A 24,714-nucleotide genomic window follows, 5' to 3' on the forward strand; every position below is an offset into this window, starting at 1 on the left:
AACCAGCGAGGTAAGAAGAACACCACAGAGGCGGTGCTGCTTGGCGGGATGACAGGCTGCTCCCTGTTTATTCCCGTGGCTGTGTCTCTACTTTTGCTGCAGAATGATGAGCGCTAAGGAAAACCTCTTCATACCATCAGAAAAGATGTGTGTCATTATGCTTGAGTGCAGTGTCCTAACTCAACAATTTACAATTTTGCAGGGTGTCCCTGGAGCCAAGGGAGAGAGGGGAGAGAGGGTGAGTATCTCTGGGCCCTTGGCTGCGTAGCTTTGTCCGGGAGCCTGGTGAGGGAGGGCGGCTCTCTGTCTGGGTCAGTCATGGCTTCACTACCCGACCCCCCGCCTCGACCCCAGCTCCCCCGACTGTGAGCACCTTTTTAAGCGGATCCACCCCACGGGCTGGAGGTCAGGCCAGCTGACTTCTCGTTGCAGCTCTGCTAGTCAGGCTAGGTGACCTGAAGCATTTGTTTAGGGATGAAACGGAGAGGATCAGTCATTTAACTCACAGAATGGATTTAATGAAGACATTATATAGCAGATGGGAAAGGTTTCAGAGAAGTAAACGCTCTGTTCAAAACGCCGAGCGGTAGATCGAGGCTTGCGTGTTTCCGATATTGGCACCCAGGAAAACAATGACGTGCGGGGTCAGAGCACTGGCTGTGAGGCTTAAAACAGGTTACTTCAGGGGCCTTTTCTCTCCGTTGAGAAACTGTGCCGCTGCTCAGATAATCGTGCGGTCACTTCTGATAGACGCAGTGGCGAAAACTTCCTTGGTGAAAACTTGGGCAGTAAGTTTTTAACTCTATAAATGGATTTAGCGTCTTTTCTCTGGTTGCTGTTAGTATTCAGTAAGCCAGTGCTTGAGAAAGCACTGTATTTTAAAGCTCTAAAGAGTGATAAAGAAGGCGTTAACTAATACATAGTTAATGGGTTTGTTCCAAACACTGACATTCTTTTAGAATCTGGGACCAGCACTGCGGCCTCGGGCGGCCTGGTCTGCCGCAGGCTCCCAGGGGCCTCGCAGGCGCGTGTGGGGTGCTCGCCCCTTCCCTGAGTGCGCCCTGGGCCGTCCTGCCGGTTGCTCGGTGGCGACGGTCGGTCCAGCCCCAGCTCCGTCCTGGAGGCCCTGCCCCGGGCTGGGCCGCGGCCGGGAGTCAGGGCTCCGCTTTTCCTCTCCTCCAGGGCGACCTTCAGTCTCAGGCGATGGTGAGAGCGGTGGCGCGGCAGGTGTGCGAGCAGCTCATCCAGAGTAAGTGCGCCGCGGCCGGCAGTGGGCGCTGGCTCTCGGCCGGGCGGAGACTCGCCTTTTGCACGAGTACGGACAGCGTTGTCTCGGTGCAGACCCGCCAGCTTTGCACCTGGCCATCGCTGACCCACCCGGGGTCATCACCTCTTTAGAGGCAGTCTCATCACAGATTACCCTGGCCTACAGCGATGGTGCAGACGCCAGATTCCTCTCTGGTGTTTGTCTGGAAGCCCCCTGTTCGCCCGTATAGGTTTAACTTCACTGCCCAGATCAAATCTTCTGTTTCTTCTTCATCTCTCCAAATAAATAAACCTTTTCCGTCAAGTGATAAGGATTTGAAAGCTGCCAAACTAAGGGAGCAGAACTCGCCCCCCAACCTCCAGACTGAAGTCAGTCTCTCTTCTTCGTGCCTTTTTTACCCAAGGCCCTTCTCTGGGAGACTCGTGCCAGAAAATGCAAACACAGGAGCACACGCAGGCATGGGTACAAGCCTCGCGTGGCGTGTGACGGGGTCCTCGGGTCCACGCCAGAACCTGCCCTGGAACACGCTTCATGTCACGCCTGCCCCATTTCTCCGTTTAAACCTGAGCTTCCCCTCTACTTAAATGCTCCCTCTATTTGACCTTTCGTCCGTTTTATGCTATATGGTACACTAGTGTGTCTGATAGAGAATTTACAAGTGAACTGCTTAAATCTAACACCAAAATACGAATCTCTGAGAACACAGCTAATTGCAGAAGGGAGACGGAGCATAAAGCAAAGTATGTCTGAAGCTCCCCTGAATCTTGCGTTGTTTTGTAGGTTTCTCATTCCAAGCATACAGTGTAAATGGGTACAGAATTCTTTTAAGGAAGCCTAAGGGTTAAATCCCAGTATGACTCATTGGCCTTAGCATAAGGACTATATCACAATAGTTAGTCTTATTCCACTTTGGAATAAAAATGTTAGGCGGATATGTGATTGTTTGAAACGTGGCCTAAAAATTGAGATTTCAAAATCCAGTTTTCCCCCTCAGGAATTGTCAGATTCCTGTGAATAATTTCTCGGAAACCAGCGGGGTTATACCAGAGCTGAAACAGGCCTGTAAAACGGGGAGGGCCCGCCCGTCAACGTCCTTGTCCGAGAAGGACGCGGCAGAGACGGGATGTGGCCCCGTGAGCGCAGCTCGGCCTCTCCAGAGCCGCGTGCCTGTCACCGAGCTTCGTCTCTCCTCCCTTCAGCTCCGCCTCAGAGCTTGCTTACCACGTGGCTTATAATTCCTCACTTGCTCGGTTATCTGCTTTTTAGTCCCGAGCTAATCGGAAGAATTATGCTAGGAAACGTTGAACTGTGTGAGGCTCCAGTGATGACCTCTGGAGAAGTAGCGGAGGACGGCCGCTTCATCAGAGCAGGAAGCTAAACCAGCAGGGGCGCAGACGCCTGCTCCTACCCGGACTGTCACGAACGTGCCTCCTGGCGGGCCTGCGTCGTCGGCCGCCCAGTCCTAACGGCAGCCCTGCTCCCAGGCTTCAGAAGGCATTGACCGTTTCTTAGAAATCACTCCTCTAGAAATGGTGGCCATTCCTTATTTAGGGTTGGATATTTAAAGAGGAATAAATAACAGTCATTTGGAAAGTCCACTTCTGTAGGGAAATGTGGTCAACTGATGATGCTGGGAAAATGGGGAACTATGGTATCAAATATTTTCTCAGTTTTTACTTGTACTTACTAACATCCATTCTTACAGGCTCAGCTGAGTTAAGGGATAATGAGAGAAAGCCAAATTGAAAAAAAAAATAAAGCTAGTGAGAGTTTCTGCAGCTGGGACTCAAGTAAAGGTTTCTGCAAAAAAGGCTTGGCAATGAAGAGATGAGTTGAAGCAGGGCGCTTGTCTGGGGATTTGTGAGCAGAGGGTGGGGTAGGCTTTGTGGGTTGGGAAAAAAGACAGGTCATTTGGGTGGAAATTGCTGGAGAAAAGGGACTGCTGGGTGAGGGTTTAGGGGTCAGATAAATGTTGGGGGTAAAGATATAATTTATGACCCCTGCTCAGTGATACTTACTGAGATGCTGACGTGAGCTGTGGAATTCCAAATGCATGAGATGGAATTTGAACACAGTCCAGCTGCTAATATCATCCAAAGGGAAATGCAGAATCTTTTCGTTTGGAAATCAGCTTATTTCAGAGGGATGTGCCTCTTGCTTGGTGGGTGTCTGACAGAGTGGTTTGGAGCCTTGACAGATAGTATGTCCGGCTCTCCCATCGCACGCATGCCCACTCATCGGGTGCTGGGTTTCCTTCCTGTCTCAGGTCACATGTCCAGGTACACGGCCATCCTTAACCAGATTCCCAGCCACTCGACATCGGTGCGGACCATCCAGGGGCCTCCCGGAGAGCCTGGGAGGCCGGGCTCCCCGGGAACTCCTGGTGAGCAAGGACCCCCGGGCGCCCCGGGCTTCCCAGGAAACGCAGGTGTGCCAGGCTCGCCAGGAGAGCGAGGTAAGCGGGCCGTGCCTCTCACTGGGTGCGCTGACACAAGGGTAGCAGGGGCGCTCCTGCAGGGACAGCATTCCGAAGGATGGACCAAATTAATCCTGCCCCATCTCTTCTCCAGCTTCTTGTTTGTTTATCCCCAATACTGAGAAAGTCGAGTAAGCTACAGCGTGTTTATTAATAAAGCTTGCATCCAGAAGGAGGATCACAACTCCCAGTTCACCTCTAAGAAGCTTTTGAGCTAGTGAGAGACAGGTGTCCTCTCTGGGTGGATGAATTAAAAACACTGTGCCCCAGCCAGGTGGGATTAGAAAATGCTTCGCCTGGACGGATGTAGCGTCACACACGTGTCAACTGAAACAATGAGAGAAGCACAACCTCTCGGCGAGAGCTGTGTTTATCTGGCAGATCTGCTGAGGACTGAAGCCCCGGGCACAGCCGCTCAGGCTCCTCGAGGGGACGGCTCCAAACGGGGGAGGAGCCAGTTGTGCATGCCAGGCTTGTTTTGGCAATGAAAGCCAGGTAGTGGGGGCATCGAAAGATGACTGTTAATTAAAGGAAAACAGGCAGGCATCTCAAACGAACGGACTTAGCACTCCTCTGTGACTGTGAAGATGCCAGCGTCTGGGCTCACTGAAGCCACTGCTTCGATGGACCCTGTCTCTCTGGCTCGCACTCTGTGCTCCCCACCCTGCGTCGCCCCAGGGTGCGCTGTTGTGGGCGGCTGTGGGGGCTGCTGGCCTGACGGGCGCGGCATCATTTGTTCATGTGGCTGGCGGCATTCTCTGTCCTCCTGTGTCGTGGCAAGTAGGGAGCCCGCTTTCCAGGGCTGGTGCTCTTTTTGCGCGGTGCCCATACTAGGCAACCGTTAGCAGCAGCCTCGAGGTAAGACATGAGTCATATCAACTCAGTGATGCAGATGTGCCCACGGAGACCGTGCTGATTCGAAACTTCAGATGAAATGGACGTTTAATCTGTTTGTGGCTCATCTTCCTATGACATGAGGCGGTATTTTATTTAATAATTCTGTGGGTCAATGTTTAATTTTTTCTACTAAGGTTTCTTTCCAATAGAGATCCTCCTTAGCTTTTTCTTCCACCCTTCCCAGGTCTCAGCAGTATTGTGCAATATAGTAATAGACTCTCTTGATCGAATTTCAGCCAGCTCTGTAATTGACCAAGATCTCTCACTCCAGAAGCAGATCAGATCAAAGAGATGTGGGAGAATGGGGTTCCCGATTAACCACAAAGAGGCAATAGGAAGAGTTTCACACTTTCTAGGACACGGTTTTATAGAATGCAGATCCGGAGAAAAGCTACTTAGTGAGACCTGCTCTATGAGTCATATTGCTTTAATGAGATGGGCTGGATATACTCCTTTGATCAAATGTGGGATGCAAAATGCAGATTACAGAGATAACATTTCATGCTGATTCCTGCTCCGTGCCGACAGGCCAGGTGCGTCTCTGCCTCTGCGCTTTTGGACACTTCGTTCTTCCCGCTTCTGGAGGTGTCCTTCCTTTTCCCTGTCTTGTGTGTCTTACTCTCAGTTCGAGACTCAGCTTAACCCCTGTCACATGCGTGAAGTTTCTGTTGATGGTTCTAGACCCACAAATGTTGCCGCCCCCTGCATGCCTGGGGCTCGGTCTCTTGGGCCCGTTTCAGCCGTCATCACGTGTTAGTGAACAGCGTGATTGCAGAAGGCAAGGGTCAGGTCTGAACTGCTCTGCAATAACAGGTCCTCGCTCGAGCATCGTTGCTGTGATCGCAACCCAGTTCTGCTTTTCCTTTCTGAAAGGTTTTCCCGTGCCAGGGCACTAAATCAGCAGATGCAGAGACGGACATGGTTTCCTCACGGAATGCCAGCGATCTGGCAGCCAGGACGGTGCGCGTCTCTGTCAGCAGGATGCCCTCCAGGGTGTGGGCGGTGGATCGGCTGTGACTCAGGGAGCCTGGGGCCAGCACCGAGTCAAACGGCAAGGCGCAGGATGTCTCTGTTCTTTTTGGAAGTTCCGTCCTCGTTCTTGCCAGACTGCCTTTCCTGCTCTGCAAGAACACCCGAGTGCTGGGAACAAAGGAAACCTCGGCCGGGGTCCTCAAGTAGCAGCCCAGACAGCCCTTGAAATACGAGTTTCTGCAGTGGAATTATCTTACACATACTCGTATATCCCTGAAGAGTGTGGTAAGCACGCAGAGTCCCGCATTTCACGGGCGTGGGGGGTGGACAGTCAGACAGTGAGAGGTGCTCTTTGAGCAGGAGGGAAGGCGGGCTCGTCCTTCCATTGACTCGTCTGTTTGTTTCTGGCTGAGCTGGGTCTCTGCTTCCGCGGGGCGCTCTCTCTGACTGGGGCGTGTGGGCTGCTCCTCGCGGCTCTCTTATCATGGAGCGCGGGCTGCAGGCACATGGAGCTGGGTCGTTGTGGCTCACGGCTCTAGAGCGCAGACTCTGCAGTTTGGGTCACTGCTCCGTGGCTCTGTGGCATGTGGGATCTTCCCGGATCAGGGACCAAACCCACGTCTCCTGCACTGAGAGGCAGGTTCTTCACCAATTGACCTCCAGGGAAGCCCGGGAAGCTGATGTTGGTTGATCACCAGCTGCGGGGGGCGGTGTGCTTTGGGGTGTAAGGTTGGGGTTTATAGGCCAACATCCAGAGAACTCTTCATTCCCAGCAAAGTATTTCAATCCCATTGCAACTGGGATTTGTGGTTGCAAGGAGAACAATAATTTAAGAAAGACATTTATTGAAGTTTCGTTGACTTACCATATTTTGTTAGTTTCAGGTGTACAGCAAAGTGATTCATATTTTGATCTTAGCCTTGTGGTCCAAGTACTGGGAAAGATTGATACAGAAAAATGTCTGCCTTTCCACTAAATCAAAAGTCACATTTTAAAACCAAAGAAGTTTCAGCCATCTTTTCTTCTGGCCTTTGCATTTTATATAAAAAAGAAGCGCACGAAGACATTGAGGTCCCAAGAGGCTGGAAGTCAGCCAGTGTCGAGGCTGGAAATGAAAAACAGGGATCACGTTCGAGGTTTTTTCTGTGTAAAATATGATTATCTCTAAACTCTAGAGTACAATTTTAAAAGGACCCTATATTATAAAGGGTAAAAATAAGTATCATTAGTAGGCAGTTTACTTAGGCAAGTAATAAGCTACAAAAGAAAGACTAAAAGAAGTGTGGATGTTGAAACTGGCATAGCATTGCGTGGAACCTCTTTCTGCTGAGTCTTCGTTAAAGACACATGACTTGTGCACGCTGCTGCTAAGTCGCTTCAGTTGTGTCCGACTCTGAGCAACCCTATGGACAGCTACTGCGTTCAAAATGGACAGCCAACAAGGACCTGTTGTAGAGCACGTAGAACTCTACTTAGCGTTGTGTTGCAGTCTGGATGGAAGAGGGTTCGGGAGAATGGATACACGTATATCCGTGGCTGAGTCCCTTCTCTGTTCACCTGACTCGGCCACGACACTGTTAATTGGCTAAACCCTAATACAACATAAAAAGTTTAAAGTTTGAAAAAAAAATAATGACTCCACTGACTTTGGCTAAGTTTTCATCAGCAGTGCTCCATTCGATCTCTCTACTCTAATTTTTTGAAAAGATTTTCAAACTAAAGTATAATGCCCAAGAAGAGATGCATATACGTCACGGCGTGGTCTGCACGTGCACACGCGTGCGTTCAGACTCACGTGGCTGAGGCAGACAGAAACAAAACTTGCCCTCCCTATGGCTTCCTGTTTTCTTTTGTTAAAAGGCTGAAGGGCATCGTGGAGAACTCTCTTCAACACTCTAATAACCTATATGGGAAACGAATCTGAAAAAGAATAGATATATGTATACGTATAACTAAATCACTTTGCTGTACACCTGAACCTAATACAGCATTGCAACTCTACTCCAATATAAATTTTTTTTAAAAAGATTAAAGGGTATCTTTGGATTTTATGACCTCAGTTTGAAACATATGGTGCCGGTTCAAGATCTTTGATTAACTCTCTTTTTATAATTGATATATTATAGACAAAGAATATGCATGTTTAGAGAACAGAAATTACAAAATTATATTCCTTCTGTATTAGCTAGATGAAGTGAAGACCATTCATGACTTTCCTCGTTACCTAACGGAAGACTGTACTTTCACTCCATCTGATTGTCTTCCTCAATCTGCTTAATCCTTTATCTCCTTTACCTTAAACAAAGTATTGTTGGTCAGTCACTCAGTCGTGTGAGTGGACTGCAGCACGGCAGGCCTCCTTGCCTATCACCAACTCCTGGAGTTTACCCAAACTCATCTCCATTGAGTCAGTGATGCCATCCAACCATCTCATCCTCTGTTGTCCCCTTCTCCCGCGTTCAATCTTTCCCAGCATCAGGGTCTTTCCAAATGAGTCAGCTCTTCGCATCAGGTGGAAAAAGTATTGGAGCTTCAGCTTCAGCATCAGTCATTCCAATGAACATTCAGGACTGATCTTCTTTAGAATGGACTGGTTGGATCTCCTTGCTGTCCAAGGGACTCTCCAGAGTCTTCTCCAACACCACAGTTCAAAAGCATCAATTCTTCTGCTCTCAGCCTTCGGTATGGTCTAACTCTCCCATCCATATGTGACTATGGAAAAACTATAGCTTTGACTAGACAGAACTTTGTTGGCAAAGTAATGTCTCTGCTTTTTTAATATGCTGTCTAGGTTTGTCATAGTTTTTCTTCCAAGGAGAAGGCATCTTTTAATTTCATGGCTGCAGTCACCTTCTGCAGTGATTTTGGAGCCCAAGAAAATAAAGTCTGTCACTGTTTCCATTGTTTTCCCATCCATTTGCCATGAAGTGATGGGACCAGACGCCAAGAATTGGGTTGGCCGAGAAGTCTGTTCGTGTTTATCCTGTAGGCTGGCTCTAGTACCGCTTTTGTTGTTGTTTTAGTCGCTAAGTCGTGTCCGACTCTTTTGCCACCCCATGGAATGCAGCCCGCCAGGCTCCACTGTCCATGGGATTTTCCAGGCAAGAGTACTGCAGTGGGCTGCCATCTCCTTCTCCAGGGGATCTTCCCGACCAGGGATGGAACCCGTCTCCTGCATCGGCAGGTGGATTTTTTACCATTGAGCCACCAGGGAAGCCCCTAGTAGTGCTTAATTGTCTTTAATTAATTTCATCAGAAACAATTAGATTGTGTTGTGACAGCTGTCATATCAGTGTGCATTTAAAAAGTTATCAAAATTGGCAAATTTTTGTGTAGCCATTGTAATATTGAAGATGGAAGAAAAAGGCTACATTTTTGGCATATTCAGTTCAGTCACTCAGTCGTGTCCGACTCTTTGTGACTCCGTGGACGGCAGCACACCAGGCCTCCCTGTCCATCGCCAACTCCCGGAGTCCACCCAAACCCATGTCCATCGAGTCCGTGATGCCATCCAGCCATCTCATCCTCGGTCGTCCCCTTCTCCTCCTGCCCCCAATCCCTCCCAGCATCAGAGTCTTTTCCAATGAGTCAACTCTTTGCATGAGGTGGCCAAAGTACTGGAATTTCAGCTTTAGCATCAGTCCTTCCAAAGAAATCCCAGGCTGATCTCCTTCAGAATGGACTGGTTGGGTCTCCTTGCAGTCCAAGGGACTCTCCAGAGTCTTCTCCAACACCACAGTTCAAACGCATCAATTCTTCAGTGCTCAGCCTTCTTCACAGTCCAACTTTCATATCCATACATGACCACAGGAAAAACCATACCCTTGACTAGATGGACCCTTGTTAACAAAGTAATGTCTCTGCTTTTCAATATACTGTCTAGGTTGGTCATAACTTTCCTTCCAAGGAGTAAGCGCCTTGTAATTTCATGGCTGCAATCACCGTCTGCAGTGATTCTGGAGCCCAGAAAAATAAAGTCAGCCACTGTTTCCACTGTTTCCCCATCTATTTCCCATGAAATGATGGGACCAGATTCCATGATCTTAGTTTTCTGAATGTTGAGCTTTAAGCCAACTTTTTCACTTTCCACTTTCACTTTCATCAAGAGGCTTTTTAGTTTCTCTTCACTTTCTCCCATTAGGGTGGTGTCATCTGCATATCTGAGGTTATTGATATTTCTCCCGGCAATCTTGATTCCAGCTTGTGCTTCCTCCAGCCCAACATTTCTCATGATGTACTCTGCATATAAGTTAAATTTGGAATATTATGCTTTATTCAAGAAAGGTAAAAATGCAGCTGAAACACAAAATGAGATTTACGCAGCATATGGAGAAGGTGCTGTGACTGACTGAGCTGCTGAAAGGGGCTGACAGCGTTTCAGGCTGAAGATGTGTCTCTGGGTCGGCTTCGGGGGGGTCGACCAGTTGAATTGACAATGATCAAATCAAGAGATTCACTGAGAACAATCAGCTTTATCTTGGGGCTGCCCAGGTGGTTCAGTGGTAAAAACCCGCCTGCCAGCGCAGGAACGCAACAGACGCAGTTCCATCCCTGGGTCGGGAAGATCCCCTGGAGAAGGGCATAGCAGGCCACTCCAGTGTTCCTGCCTGGAGAATCCCATGGACAGAGGAGCCCGGCGGGCTGCGGTCCATGAGGTTGAAAGGGGTCAGACACAACACAGCACAGGTAAGATGTTCCATCGCTTGAGAGAGAGCCGCCACACTCAAAGCATCCAAGTCAGGCGCTGAAAGTCATTTGCATCAGCTTGGTTATGTTAGTCACTTTGATGGTTGGGTTCCACATAAGTAAGAAAAAAGCCTTCTCGACCCTATTTCTGCATGAGATTATCTACTGAGACATAGTCAAAATGTTCCATTTTTAAAACAAATCATGATGGGCGATAAAAAATGAATCCAATCATATGAGACAGAAGAACCTGTGGGGCAAGTGGAACCACCCACCGCCAAGCACAGCAAAGGCCGGCTTTCATCCAAAAAGACAGTGCTGCGTATACGGTGGGGTTGGAGAGGAGTCTGCCACGAGCTCCTCCTGAAAAACCAAAGGATTAATTCCAACAAGTACTGGTCCCAATTAGACCCACGGAAAGCAGCACTCAACAGAAGCTCCCAGAGTTAGGCAAGAATGTCCGTCAGGATAACACAGTACTGCCTGCCTCTTTGGTGACCAGGCGAGAACTGTCATAGCTTGGCTGGGAAGTTCTGATTCATCCGCTGTATTCACCAGACATTGCACTTTTGGATTTCCACTTATTTCAGTCTTTACCAAATTCTATTAATGGAAAAACATTTCAATTCCCTGGAAGACTGTATAAGGCACCTGGAGAAATTCTTTGCTCAAAAAGATAAAAAAAAAGTTTTGGGAAGATGGAATTATGAAGTTGCCTGAAACATGGCAGAAGGTAATGGAACAAAATGGTGAATACATTCAATAAAGTTCCTGGTGAAAGAGAAAAATATGTCTTTTATTTCTACTGGTACTTGAACAGCAAAGGAAGTTTTCGGACGACCCACTAACGTTCCTAAGACTGTGTGGAACCGTCTCTAGCTGCTTTCTTGCAGAGACCCTAACAGACAGAGGATCCTCAGGGCTTAAGGGCTCACAGGGAGCTTAAGCTCCAGGTGTGCTTGTTTGGTCGCTCAGTCGTGTCCCCTCTGGGACCCCGTGAACTGCAGCCCACCAGGCTCCTCTGTCCATGGGGTTTCCCAGGCAAGAACACTGCAGTGGGCTACCGTTTCCTTCTCCAGGGGATCTTCCTGAGCCAGGGATCGAGCCCGCGTCTCTTGCATTGGCAGGCAGATTCTTTACCGCTGAGCCACCAGGGAAGTCCAGAACACTCCGCCTGCGCCTTGGCTAGCTGCTGCGTCCAGAGTCGGAGGGCTCCACTCGCGCCGCAGAAGCAAACGCGAGGCAGCCCCGTTGCTTGCTTGCTTTCTCTCCTCGCTTACACTGCATTGTTACCTTATGTCAAAGAAAAGCGATTCCTCGTGGGCTAGAATCTCGCTGCCTTTCCCTGCTGAAGCCTGCACCATCTCCAGGTAAATGGCCCAGCATTCAGCGGGTGGGTCGGATCAGCTCTGAGTTTCCTCTGTTGGTTCCTGAACTGTGACCGTGGAGTCCTGACTGTTCTGACTGCCTCACTCTCCACTCACAGCCTCGTATGATTCTAACTAGATCCTCCTGAGAACTCAGTGTCTAATTCCGATCTCTGGATGTCATTCCCAGATGACCGTTCTGTTTACTTCCTTATTCCGTGTATTCAGATGTTCACTATCCTCACTAGGATCTTGAACCATCTAGAAACCCAGACAACAGTTAAATTCATTGGTCTAGAGTCCACAAAATTTAGTTTCTTTCTTTCCCTGAAAAGGACGGGGGGATTTCCTGGTTTCTGTCTCAGGCAGTTACTTCAGTTTCCATGGCTTTCCAAAATGTATTCGAGTAGAGGAACCTTTCAGCTAAAGCTTTTCATTTTTAGATTGTGTATCCATAACAGCTGGAATTCATAGCTGGTTTACTTTGTACGATAAATCAACAAGTATTTATGGAATGCAAGGTTTACGTAAGACTCTTGGCGGGGTGGGGTGTGAGGTAATATTATTTACGGCTTTTGCTTGTCAGGCCTCAGGTGCATCTGCCAATATTGTGCTGTGTCCTCTATACACAGTCTCCTTTGGATAAAACAGACTGTAAACGTTGATAAGAAGCAATGTGGCAGCCTGGACGGGTGGGGAGTCTGGGGGAGAATGGATACATGTGTATGTAAAAAGAAAAGAAAGAAGCAGTGCTATCATTTATTTGGCAAGTACTTAATAAACTGTCAGTTGCTTAGTACATTATTAACGCTCATAAAAATTTTATGAGATCAGTACTAGCCCTGTTTTGGGTGAGGAAACTGAGGCTGAGTGAGATGGCCAGTTATCACAAAAGCCACCCGCTGGACAGCAGGGACCAGAATTCAAGTCCACATGTGTGTGGTTGCAGAATAACTGTCTGAGCTTGTGCCCCCTGCCTGCCGTCGCCTGTGAATTCACTGTGTAGTGGGGGTTTCCCAGAGGAGGCCAGAGCTGTGCAGGGTTTGGTGAACCCGGTTTCATTATTGCTCCTAATGTCCATAGTTCGCAGCACGTCAACTGCTAGATGACCGGAGTGTCTTAGTGGGTGGTGGCTGTGCGATTTGCAAGCTTCTTACGCGTCTTGTTCTGCTATGTCTGGGTAGCCTTGGGGCCTCCATGACCCGGCAGATGACCAGCTTTGACGTGAACTCAGGTGCACTGTTGTAGGTGCCTATGAACATGATAAAGACATTTTTTTACAGTTATACATTTTGGCACTTGACATTTCTTCTAGATTTTAGCACAGGCTCAGCAGGGGAGTAACCTACAGGGAAACCTGCCATCTGAGACGCACGGATGGAGGCAGACCTCTATTGCAATATCTCACCCTGGGGACAAATAGGAGAAACCTGGAACAAGGAAATTTGATCTTCTTTTGCTTCCAATATTTTAGAATAGAACTGTTTTCACCTCACTATGTGTGATGCCTCTTTAGCTGGAAACAGAATAAGATGATGGAAATAATGTATCAACAGTTAGAGGTATCAGTCACATATGGGTTAGGATCCGAACTTTGCCACATACTGGCTGTGCAGTCTTGGGTGCTTAATCTTACAGTTTAGCCTTTCTGATTATTCATTCATCCAACCAGCACTTTCAGAGCGCCTACTGCATGTCAGCTTTTTCTTTTCAAGTGCCTTGCATGGAGACAGACATTAAACAAAAAATACATGAATAACTCAATTTCACTTGTTATATGTTATGAAAAAATACAGGCTGCTCTATTAGAAGGCAATGGCACCCCACTCCAGTACTCTTGCCTGGAGAATCCCATGGATGGAGAAGCCTGGTAGGCTACCGTCCATGGGGTTGCAGAGTCAGACACGACTGAGTGACTTCACTTACTTACTTATAGCATGGAAGAGGGGACTCTGACTTAGTCTATTGAATCAGTGATGTTTTAGCCAAGATCTGAAAATTTAGGGTTTGCCATAACAATAAGAAAAAAGTCAGAAGACGGTATTCCAGGCAGAGATAGCAATAGCATGTGCAAAGGTCCTGAGGTGAGAAAGGACTTGAAACTGGTAAAGCCCTGATTCTTAAGCCTAGCAAGCATAATGTCTCCTAATTTATAACAAATAATTTGTAGCATTTCTGTTAGTGTTCTAAACTGAAAGTTACAGAAAATAAATATAACCTACCTTCACACATAATTAAAAAAATAAACCAGAGTGCCCCAGTGGGTAATATAAAGAAGGAAAAGGGGAGTGAATAATTGTCAGGAGATTTATCCCTACGTGCAAATTCCCAGCATAACTGCGCTGGGAACATAATGAAGAAGTCAAATGTACTTGTATTTAAGAATTACTACCATGCAACAGCTCCGAGTTCCCGACGACGTAGCTGAGCTTTGTCCGTGACTGTGTCTCTGCATCTGTCTCTGCTGTGTTCGCAGAGAAGATCCGCCAGGACCGTAGACACATCGCTGGCATTACGCGAATAACGCCAACCAGCTTCTCCTGCTGTTTCAGGCACATCTTGGTTGGCACATCTCTTGATTTTCCATCATGTCTTTTCCCCTACCTCTTGTCACGCCAGCTCCTGAAAACAAGTTTATGGGAAATGACCGGGAGGTGCCCACTGCAAAGACCTGCCCTGCTGGCACTGATTGGTGTCTATAAATTTTGGTAGCACTTTATACCTGCTCTGTCTTCTGGATGTAAAAGTGCTCTAGTCATTCCAATATTATCATTGAGGACTAAAAATATCAATATTGGAATGTTACCCTTAATCAAGAGAAAATATCACGTTTGTCTAAAGGCTAATACGAGGGTGGTTTCTACCGTAAAAGCTTGATGCGAAGGTGGTTTCTTCTCTTGTGGCTCAGCAGTAAAAAATCTGTCTGCAGGTGCAGGAGACACAGGAGACGTGGGTTCGATCCCTGGGTCGGGGAGATGCCCTGGAGGAGGCATGCAGCCCGCTCCAGCGCTGTTGCCTGGAGACTCCTGTGGACAGAGGAGCCTGGTGGGCTGCGGTCCGTGGTGCTGCAACGAGTCGGACACGAGGGAAGGGACTGAGCCTGCGGAGTGGTTTCTACCCTCTGTTGGCGCCCTAGATTAATTTGTTATTGTTCTTTGAGGATAAAATCCCTGAGTGACTTTTGAAGTCTAGAAATGACTCTTTGGAGCTTTCTCCGCCACAGAAAATCAAATCTCTAATGACTGAATGTAAAGAAAGACAAGATTTAAAGGTCAGTTTTCATCAGTCAGATTCTGTGGTTAACTTGGAAAAAAGATGGACTTTGTTTCAGAAAATGAGAGGAAGGAGCTGGGAGAAGAAGATGAAACACAGCTGAGCTCTGCCAGCAGACAGGGGCAGAGAAGGTACCAGCCATCCATGGCTGCCGCGAGTCAGGGGCACCGCCTTCCAAAGACACAGAAGTGGCTTTCAGGGCGAGAGGCGATGCCCCCGTGCTGAAGCTGACGCCGAGTCCCTCGCTCTGTGCCACAGTTTCCTGAGCATTCACAGTGCTGAAAGGTCTAGAGGAAAAAAGAGCCCCCGATGGATTCACAGCTGGGAGAGAGAAGCAGGGTTCTTGCGTTCAGTATTCCTGTTGTTGAAAAGAGCTGTTGGCACAGAAGATGCCTTTGGCAGAAACCTTTGGTCACAGAGTCAGAAATGAAGCACAGTAGTTGTGAGCCAGGAATGCCGCAATGGTAAGCATCTGTGAAACTTCTTAATGTCCCTTGTATCCTGGTTTATTCCTGGAAAAATTATCTTTATGGGACGGACCAACCTGATGAAAGATAGAGGGCTGGGAGAGCTCTCGTAATAATTTCCTGGTTGATGCCTAAACGTTTACGAGTCTTCCTGTGATGTTGTATCCCGGTTGACACTCAGTTGCATGAGACATCATCTTTTCGTTGCTGGTAAAGATCTGCTTCTTCCTCTCTGGCGTTCTCCATCCTCTGCCTCTCCTTTCCTGAGAGATGAATTCCAGAGAAGTAGAACTTTCTCTTTTCTCACCCATTAATTATCTGGTGAAGTCCAATTCGAATGTCCTTTGGAACAAGACCTTTCTCTGAAAGTTTGATGGACTGTATTTTCCTAATGTTTAGTGACCTTAAGGTGTTGGCAGCGAACGCTTCTTCTTTTTATCTTTGTACCATGTTTTATTTTGTAGGTCCCCCCCCCCGTTACAAAGTAACCCCTTGCTTTATCATGGCTGCAGAGAGAAGCTCTAGGTACTGATCTGTTACTGTGAACAAACAAGCTATGAACAGTATGAACAGTTGCGACTTGGCAGCTTCAGACGAGGAAACACGTGTAACCACGGAGTTCATGGTCTGGGGCTCAGGACCGGGTTAGCCGGGTGCTTCTGGCTCAGGGTCTCTGGTGCACGCTTAATCGCTCAGTCATGTCTGACTTTGTGACCCCACGGACTAGCCCACCGGGTTCCTCTGCCCATGGGATTCTCCAGGCAAGAACACTGGAGTGGGCTGCCATGCCCTCCTCCACGGGATCTTCCCGATCCCAGGATCGAACCCACGTCTCCTGCACTGGCAGGTGGGTTCTGTACGCCTAGCGCCACCTGGGGAGGCCGGGTCTCTCGTGGGGCTGCAGGTGAGATGTCAGTCAGGGCACCGTCATCTGAAGGCTCCACGGGGGCAGGCTGGCCTGCTGCCGACGTGGCTGGCTCACCCCAGCCAGGACGACTGCGGTCTCAGGCGCGCCCTGGCCTCTCCGCTCACATCTGCGTGAGAAGGAAGCGTCTCCACAGGGAAGCTGGGTGTTGGCTCAGCCGCTTTCCTCAGAACTAGTGCTCCCAGGGAGGGCAGGGGCAGCCACGGTGCCCCGTTAAGGACTCAAGTCCCAACGGCGCTTTCCGCGTATCCTCTTGATAGCACAGAGTCACTAAGACGTGTGGCTCAGTAGAAGGGAACGAAGCTGCACCGTTTGAAGGGAGAGAGAGTGCAGGATGGGGGAGTCTGTATTCAGTCACACGCCTCTGGATTAAACCCAGGTCTTCTGCCCTTGCAGCGTAAGCAGGGTGATGCGCTCATCTGTAAGAGTGATTTCCACGCAGTCAGACTTCCAGGACTCTTGTGAGGCTTGGCTCATGCCCTGTCTGCCTGTTTTCACCATTTAAATGGGTGTATTTCTCTCCTACCTCTTTTAAATCATTCAAATTCCAGATGTGGCTTTTTGAAGGGAAATGCAAGATGTAGATTTAAACACCTTGAAAGAATAGCACCTATTGGAAAATTCTTTTTGTAGACTAACAGTTTTTTGGGTATCTGTTTCTGGAATTAACTGTAGTTAGGATAAAATCAATTTCCAGTCAAACACAAAGAGACACTTTAAGAAGTCACTTACAAGTTACAGTTATCATGAAATTGTGTCCCTAGCTTTGTACTATTGTAATATGACTATTACCATAACAAAAATCCTGTAACTGGTATTTTATCTTCTTTTTGCCGTGAAAGCTGATACAGTTGTTTCTGTACCTTAAATTTTTTAAAATCCTTGATTGGAAGGTCTGGGTAATGAGTTGTAGCAGATCCTTGCGCTGGATTTCAGTCCTCGCCTTGGGTAATGGGTGCTATGTTGGAAGCTGCCCCACGTTAACGCCTCTTAGTAGGTCATATTTCCCCGTCAGCTGCTCTTCCAGTCGGTACCCTTTGTTCTAGCCAAAAGGAGCTGCCCAGGGCTCTCAGTGTCAGTTAGCTTTCGCTGCAAAACGAACCACAAAAATCTCAGTAACACACAATAGATATCGTCTCCCACCGCATGTCCGTGGGAGACAGGGCAGCTCTGCTCTGCTGGGGTCCTGGCTGGAGGGGCAGTGACTCCGGGGTATGTCCTCCTTACGGCAGCGTCAATAGGCTGACCACCCGCCTATCATATTTCAAGGCTTTGTTCACATCACGGCCACTGATACTCCCCTGAGCAAAGCAAGGCACACGGCCGAGCCCAGATCCCAGGAGCGGGGAAGTCCTCTGCGAGGAGATGGACGTGCAGTTCTGCTGGGGGAGTCCAGCCCGCCGCCTCTGCCCGCCGCGGTCTCATCCATGCCTGTTCCTTTCTGTCCTCGTGCTGACTCCTGTGCTGCCCCATCCTTACACCTTTCGTGGGTTTTCACATGTTCTTCCAACTCTGCAGAACTCTCTTCCTTCCTCTGGTTTATTCAGACTCAAGCTTCGAAACTCGTCTCGACGGCCAGCCCTGCCAGACCGCTCCTTCTCCCCAGGGCGGGCTGGCTGCCCAGTGTGTCGGCCACACCTGCGTGACTCCCACTGAAGCGGACCAAGGCCTCTCCTTGGTGCCCCCAGACGCGTGCCTGCCTCCCAGCTGTCTCACTCTGTGCTGGGATTGTCGACGTTCTTGTCTGTCTTCCCACCGGACTCTGGTTTCCTTGAATGGGACTATGCTTTTCCTGTATACACCTTCCCAAGGGGCCTGAACGAATATTTGACACATGAAGCAACGGCTGATCCCTACCTCATTACCGTGTGAAATATATCACGTAGCGCCCAAGTTGAATACGTTTTCTTGAATTGTCTCTGATTGGTTTTGCTTCTGTTATTTCACCGATGAGACTGCATGCTCCCCACTAACCAGATTCAGCGTCTGCTTTCCGTTTATGCCTCGTAATACCCGACACCCAGCAGTCATGTCGGGACTCATAAGTGATTTATGGTGCTAATTACCACGTGCTTAGCTCTTGGCTGCCGTTCCTCGTTCAACCCAAGCGTCCTGAGGAGAGCAGAAGCCGGTGCCGTTCTGGTCCATCCGTCCAAAGACATCCTATTAATGGCCAGTCACCGCCAAGTTGACAGTTCAGCATTCTCTCAAGTCATCATCATGGAATTTTAGCCAGAACAGCAGGGTAAAATTTTTAAGTAGAAATTTTGGTTATTCTGGATACATCTAATATGCATTTCCTATTGCATATATAATAGAAATTGCATTGGGTATTTCAGTGCCCAAATGTGAGTGTCTAATTTAGATATCTGTGGTCAAACGTCAAAAGACCTTCTGCCTGTATTGCCTACGTGTGTACACAGATAATCTAGAGAGAGGAGAGAGACTTTATTTTCTCTTCTTTATTTTTAATTGAGGGATAGTTACAATTCTGTGTGGGTTTCTGCCAAGCATCAACATGGATCAGCTGTAATGTAATGTAAGTACATGTACGCCCCTTCCTGAGTCTCCCCCCACCTCCCGCCCCATCCCACCACTCTAGGTTGTCACAGAGCCCAGCTTGAGTTCCTTGAGTCATACAGCAGATTCCCACGGGCTATTTTATCTTTCCTTTATTTTTTTTATCTTTGTTTTCCTTTTTTTCTTCCAGTTTTATTGAGATTTAACCAGCATACAGCACTGTGTAAGTTTAGCACAACTGTTTGGCTCGGCTACATCAGGAAATAGGGCCATGATAAGCTTAGTGACATCCATCCTGTTGTATAGATACAAAATTAAAGAATCAGGAAAAAATGTGTTTTTTTCTTGTGAAGATACGTTTAAGATTCACTCCCTTGATAATATTAGTGTTTTTTTATCATGTTGTACGCTCCTTCCCTAGTACTTATTTGTCTATAGCTGTAAGTTTGTACGTTTAAGATTCACTCCCTTGATAATATTAGTGTTTTTATCATGCTGTACGCTCCTTCCCTAGTACTTATTTGTCTGTAGCTGTGAGTTTGTACATCTTGACGGCATTCACCCGATTTCCTCCCCCCCACTTTCTTTTAAATGTAGGAAGGTACTTTGGCATTTTCTAAATTTCTGGCCCTGAGCATAAACAAGTGAAATGAAAGAATAACAAGTTTTAGTTTATGTGATAAAACTAAAGCTGTTTATATTAGCTATGATAAACCATTTTCAGAGAATTTTTTGGCACAGCTTTTAAAACAATAAATACATTGTAATAAATAAGTGTAACAGAAGGCATGTGTGTAGCTAGGTGAAAACATACATAGAGGAGATGTCTTCACTAACCCTCTCCATTTTCATTGGTTCTCAATTCAACTCTGACGTTAAGTTACTATGTGTGTGCGTGTTAGTGGCTCAGCTGTGTCCAGTTCTTTGTGACTCTGTGGACTGTAGCCCTCCAGGCTCCTCTGTCCATGAGGGCTGTCCAGGCAAGAATCCTAGAGTGGTGGTCATTTCCTTCTCCAGGGGATCTTCCCCACCCAGGGACCAAACCCGGGTCGCCACCAGGGAGCATGTGTGTGAGACCTGCGCCTTGTCCCAGCACCCAGACACAACCCCCTTCCTTCCCCAGAGTGGAGAGCATCACGTTGCTTTTCGGTTCTGTGAGGATGAAGACCAGACCAAGCTCTAACTTGAATATCTATTTAAATATCACCAGCTGGCTGAATATTCATGCAGAACCTATAATACCCATTTTTTAAAACTGCAGCAATTGGCTCGTTTTTCTGCTAAGCTTGAATCATTCATCCTTTTTCCAGCCGTCAGTGCTGGACATGATCTGATGGCGTTTGAAGAAGAGCAGTGCAAACCTTGGAGCTGAAAGGGATAGGCCGGGATTCCCTGTTAGGACCCAGGAGGCCGTAACACCAGGGGCCCGGCCGAGTGGGCAGAGCCCCAGGCTTCCTGCTGTGTGGCCCCTGCCCCTTCCTGCCCTCCGGCTGCAAGCAGCGAGGTGCAGGCGGGTCGCTGATGAGCTGGGGGCCCGTCGTCCTCTGTCCCCTCGGCCCTCCTCCCTCCTGTAGCTGCGCGTCTTTCTGTTCCCAGGCTGCCTGGAGCTCTGCTCCCGGCCAGGTTCAACCAGTGGGAGCCCTGGGCGAGGGCTGAGGGTCTGACGAGGAGAGAAGTCAAGCTGTTCCTCCCTCACCCCATGCGGCCTCCTCGGCCACCCCGGCTGTGGCCAAGCCCCTGTGTGGCTCCTGCGTCCACTGGACCCCTGTCTCTCTCTCTCTCCAGACCCTCCAGAAGGCCCAGGCGCTGGGCTCCGGGCACACCAGGCACACCCTTCCTTCTCCTTGTCCCTGCATGCCTGGCGGCCAGAGTTGCTTCCTACTGCTGCTGGGGTGTGGGCTGCCTCATCATCTCTATTTGGCTTCTCAGCCCTTCTGTCACCCATGTAACCAAATCTCTGCACCAAGTTCCCTCTTCCTGAGGGAATGGTCCCTGCTGGACCCTGAATTATAGAGGCATGCTACATGACCAGTTGTTTAAAGGAAAAGGCTGTAGAGAGATGGACTCTTAGCAATGGTTTGCAAAGATTGTTTACATTTAAAACCAATTAGAGGACTTGCCTGGAGGTCCAGCAGTTAAGATTCTATACTTCTGCTGCCTGGGGCACAGGTTCAATCCCTGGTCACGGAACGAAGATCCCACAAACCTTGCCTTGCAGCTCAAAACCAAGAAAAACAAAAATATTTATGTTCTAGTCTTGGCCACTGAAGCACAAAACTTGGAGCTCTACATGTTGGTACTAATCATACAGCCCAAACATGTAAAAAGAGCAGAGCCTGGAAAAGGACATAAAACGCTTGTTGGATTGAGTCCAATTAATCTGCCCTCTTGTAATGAGGTATTTGTTCCAGGACCTTGTACCTAGCAGGCATTCAAGCATATACTGAATGAAAAATTAACTCTACTTGGAATGTATTGCCAGTCATTTCCCAGGCAACAGACAATATAATAACACAGCTGAAGCCTTGTCTCATATTTTCTGTGGCTTCTTGGTAGAATTACAATGAAAGCATTACCCAGGCCTTGCATATCTGCCTGGGCATAAATTCTGAGAGTTGCTCCGAATAGCTGGGATAAAGAGGGAATGAATGACTGCTCCGTGGAGTACCTTGAGACTCTAGCCTGAGTGCTTGCTGTGCTCAGGGCACCAGAGAAATGAGTAAACTCTCCCCACTTGGAGGTCAACAGGCCAAAGAAAATAGGAAGCTGATAACCAAAGGCCAGACACTGGGCAAGTCATCAGAGTGTACGAGATAAATCTTCTGAAAATCAACCCCAAGTCTTGCTCAGAGCGGAAGGCAAGTGTGCAAACCAGGGGAAACCAGCTGAGGAGATGTGGTAACCACAGGACTGGTTTCTGAGTGTGGAGCCGGAGAAAACGTGCCGCCTGGTTGGACAGGCAGCTCAGGGAGCCGTGACGGCAGCAAGCAAAACAAGGGCAGCCTCGAAATCCAGCTTGGGGTAGAGCGGTGAGGAAGGCGGCCGTTCTGTGTCTAGGCTTCGGCGTCAGCCTGCCTGTGTTCAAATCGCGGCTCTCACTAGCTGAAGGCAAGTCGCTTAACCTGTCTGAATCTCAGCCCGCTTTGCGGGTTAAGAGTACTGCCCGCCATTGTGATTCTTGGGAAGACACCCTGGGTTTATACGTGTGAAGCATTTAGACCCAAAACCGCGGAGGCCGCGTCTCGGCACCGGTGGTGGGCCACGTCGTCCAGTCAGGCTCTTGCTCCTTTCAGCCGTCCCTTTGTTTGGCAGGTATTTCCTGAGTGCCTGCTCTGTGTCTGGTACCAGGAATACAAGGATGAGCGGAAACAAGCAGGTCTCTGCCTTCGTACACCCATAAAGGAAAACACTGGAGGGACCTCTCTGGGGATCTAGTGGCTGAGACTCTGCGCTCGCAGAGCAGGGGCCCAGGTTCCCTCTCTGGTCAGGGAGCGGGTCACACACACCGCAGCTGAGGCCTGCTGCGGGCAAATGAACACGTATTCTTTAGCAAAGAAAACATCGGAGGGCTGGTCTTCGGTGAGTGGGGAGGCAGGCTCAGGGAGCCCTGGTGTGGTTGCTAATGAGACTTTTAAAGAATATTATCTAGTTTATTTGGCTGTATCGGGTCTGAGATGCAGCTTGTGGGATCTAGTTCGCTGATATCGAACTAGGTATCGAACTCGGGCCTCCTGCATTGGGAGCATGGAGTCCTAGCCACTGGACCGCCAGGGAGATCCCGCAATGAGACTTTTAAAGAAAGAATACCATCCATCCAGGGAGGGATGTTGATGGTGATGGAGGCCAGGCAGTGCAGGGGAGAGGGTATGGGAGGCCCCTCTCTACTTTCTCCTCAGGATTGCTTGTGAACCTGACTGCTCTGAAAGAGTAAAGTCTATTTTTAAAGTTTTAAAGTTTATTTTTTAATTTTTAAAGATTTTCTTTTAAAAAGAAAGAAATACAAGAATAAGATCTTAAATTTTTTAATGAGAGCAAGATCTAAGACAGTAGATTGTAAAAATTCTCATTAAAAAAAGGAAAAAAGGAAGAATGAAAAAATCATAGAAAAGACTATTCTAAAGATTTTTGGTGACTCCACAGAAACCTAAGGATATTTTAATCTTAGCTTAAATCATATTTTTGGAAAGTTAAGTCTTCATTTCTATCAGCTATGCTCATTTTTTAAAAAAATGACAGAAACTCCAATTTAATTGGACTCCATGATGTTCATCTCTACACGACGCCAGTAGTTGGTATGGCCACATAAGGAACTTGTTAGGAAAACACAGTTTTCACAAAAGCCGCGCATGTGAAAGTAAAAGCAGGCTTCCAGCCTAAGAAATCGTTTGTTGATCCTTCAAAGGTCATGCCTGCCTTTAACCATCAGCTGTGTGATGTGTAGACATGCAGTCATCCCGTTATTCTTCCAGTGTTTACTGGACCACCTACTATGTGAGAGCTTGGATCTGACGCTGGAGCAATAAATAAGGCACGATCCCTGCACTCAGCAGGCTCCTGGTTCCAGGCCGGATGAACGTAAAAATAAGCAATGCGGTGGGATCAGTGCCAAGGGAGGCTCAGATAGTAAGGAAGCAAACCATCATCCATCTGTGCATTCAGGAAATATCTGTTAGTTATGTGCTCTTTGGAAGGCACCGTAAGTTCGTGAAGTATTCTATGTTTACAGGCTTCCCCGGCGACTCAGCTGGTAAAGAATCTGCCTGCAATGCAGGAGACCCGGGTTCGATCCCTGGGTTGGGAAGATCCCCTGGAGAAGGAAATGGCAACCCGCCCCAGTATTCTTGCCCGGGAAATCCCATGGACAGTCCGTGGGGTCGCAAAGAGACACGACTTAGCAATGAACCACCGCCACCTAGAAATGTTGGACATGGCCATGAGTGGAATCGATAATCCTTGCCTTTGGATTTGTTGTGCTTACAGTCTTCTCCCCACCCCCCTTTATTTTCTTTTAAGGCATTTGGTGGTTTAGTTACTGAGTCATGTCCGACTCTTGTGAGTCCATGGATTGTAGCCCTCCAGGCTCTTGGGTCCATGGGATTTCTCAGGCAAGAATACTGGAGTGGGTTGCCATTTCCTTCTCCAGGCGATCTTCCTGACCCAGGGATCGAACCCAGGTCTCCTGCACTGCAGGCAGATTCTTTATGAGCTGAGCCACCAGGGAGGCTCTGAGGCATCTTGGGGGGCTGGAACATTCTTGTGAGGACCTTCTTCTCCTACTTTGAGTTGCATTGCGGATAATATCAAATGCCACTTCTTTTTCGCTACGTAAGTAGAAAATTAAAAGAACCAGACTCTCTGCTCCACAGTGGTCCCTGCCTTCTGCTTTCTTTGTGAGTAAGGACAGAGTCCGTCAGGAAGCTGCTATCAGGGGTGTCTTCGCAGGGACTCTTTCCTGAATGTCCTCTTCTGCTGAATTGCCTATGTCTTCCTCTTATGTGGTGTCCCCGAGAGCCTGTCCTTAGCGTTGATCTGTGGGTACCATAAGGTCACGGGAGGCCTGAGTCACCGTGCCGTTAGTCATGCAGCCTGCCGTTAGTCATCGGTGTCCTTTCTCAAGTTCTAATTCTTTAAAAGTGAGTGGGTTCCTGTGGGGAAAGTGGTTCCAGTTCTCACAGGAGAGGCGGTTTCTGATGCGTGTTAGGGCACAACTGTCAAGCAAGGAAGCATCTCCCTCTAATTAAAAATAGTACCCACTCCAACTATTACTCAATTAGCCAAGCTAGTAGCTACAAATAACAACCAGTAGACTCAGGATGGTTTTCTGAACAACTGGATTTAACAGTGGAGCGTTAAGTGTCGATTCA

The 24,714-nt window shown here is 48.2% G+C and overlaps 1 protein-coding gene across 5 annotated transcripts in view; it reads left to right on the forward strand.

The window, feature by feature from the left end:
• COL14A1 (collagen type XIV alpha 1 chain) overlaps positions 1–24,714 on the forward strand; it is a 222,187-nt gene that overhangs the window by 191,687 nt on the left and 5,786 nt on the right. For all 5 annotated transcript variants that reach the window (XR_005724651.1, XR_005724650.1, XM_040261792.1 and 2 more), the window contains exons 43-45: positions 203–238; positions 1,183–1,249; positions 3,534–3,722. Coding sequence is in view for 3 of the 5 variants with exons in the window: in XM_040261792.1 (XP_040117726.1) it covers positions 203–238; positions 1,183–1,249; positions 3,534–3,722 (292 nt within the window). In the remaining 2 variants the exon portion in view is untranslated. The remainder of the gene's footprint in view (positions 1–202; positions 239–1,182; positions 1,250–3,533; positions 3,723–24,714) is intronic.

This window comes from Oryx dammah, unplaced genomic scaffold (genome assembly GCF_014754425.2).
Source record: "Oryx dammah isolate SB20612 unplaced genomic scaffold, SCBI_Odam_1.1 HiC_scaffold_19, whole genome shotgun sequence".
In the NCBI taxonomy this organism is placed as follows: domain Eukaryota; kingdom Metazoa; phylum Chordata; class Mammalia; order Artiodactyla; family Bovidae; genus Oryx; species Oryx dammah.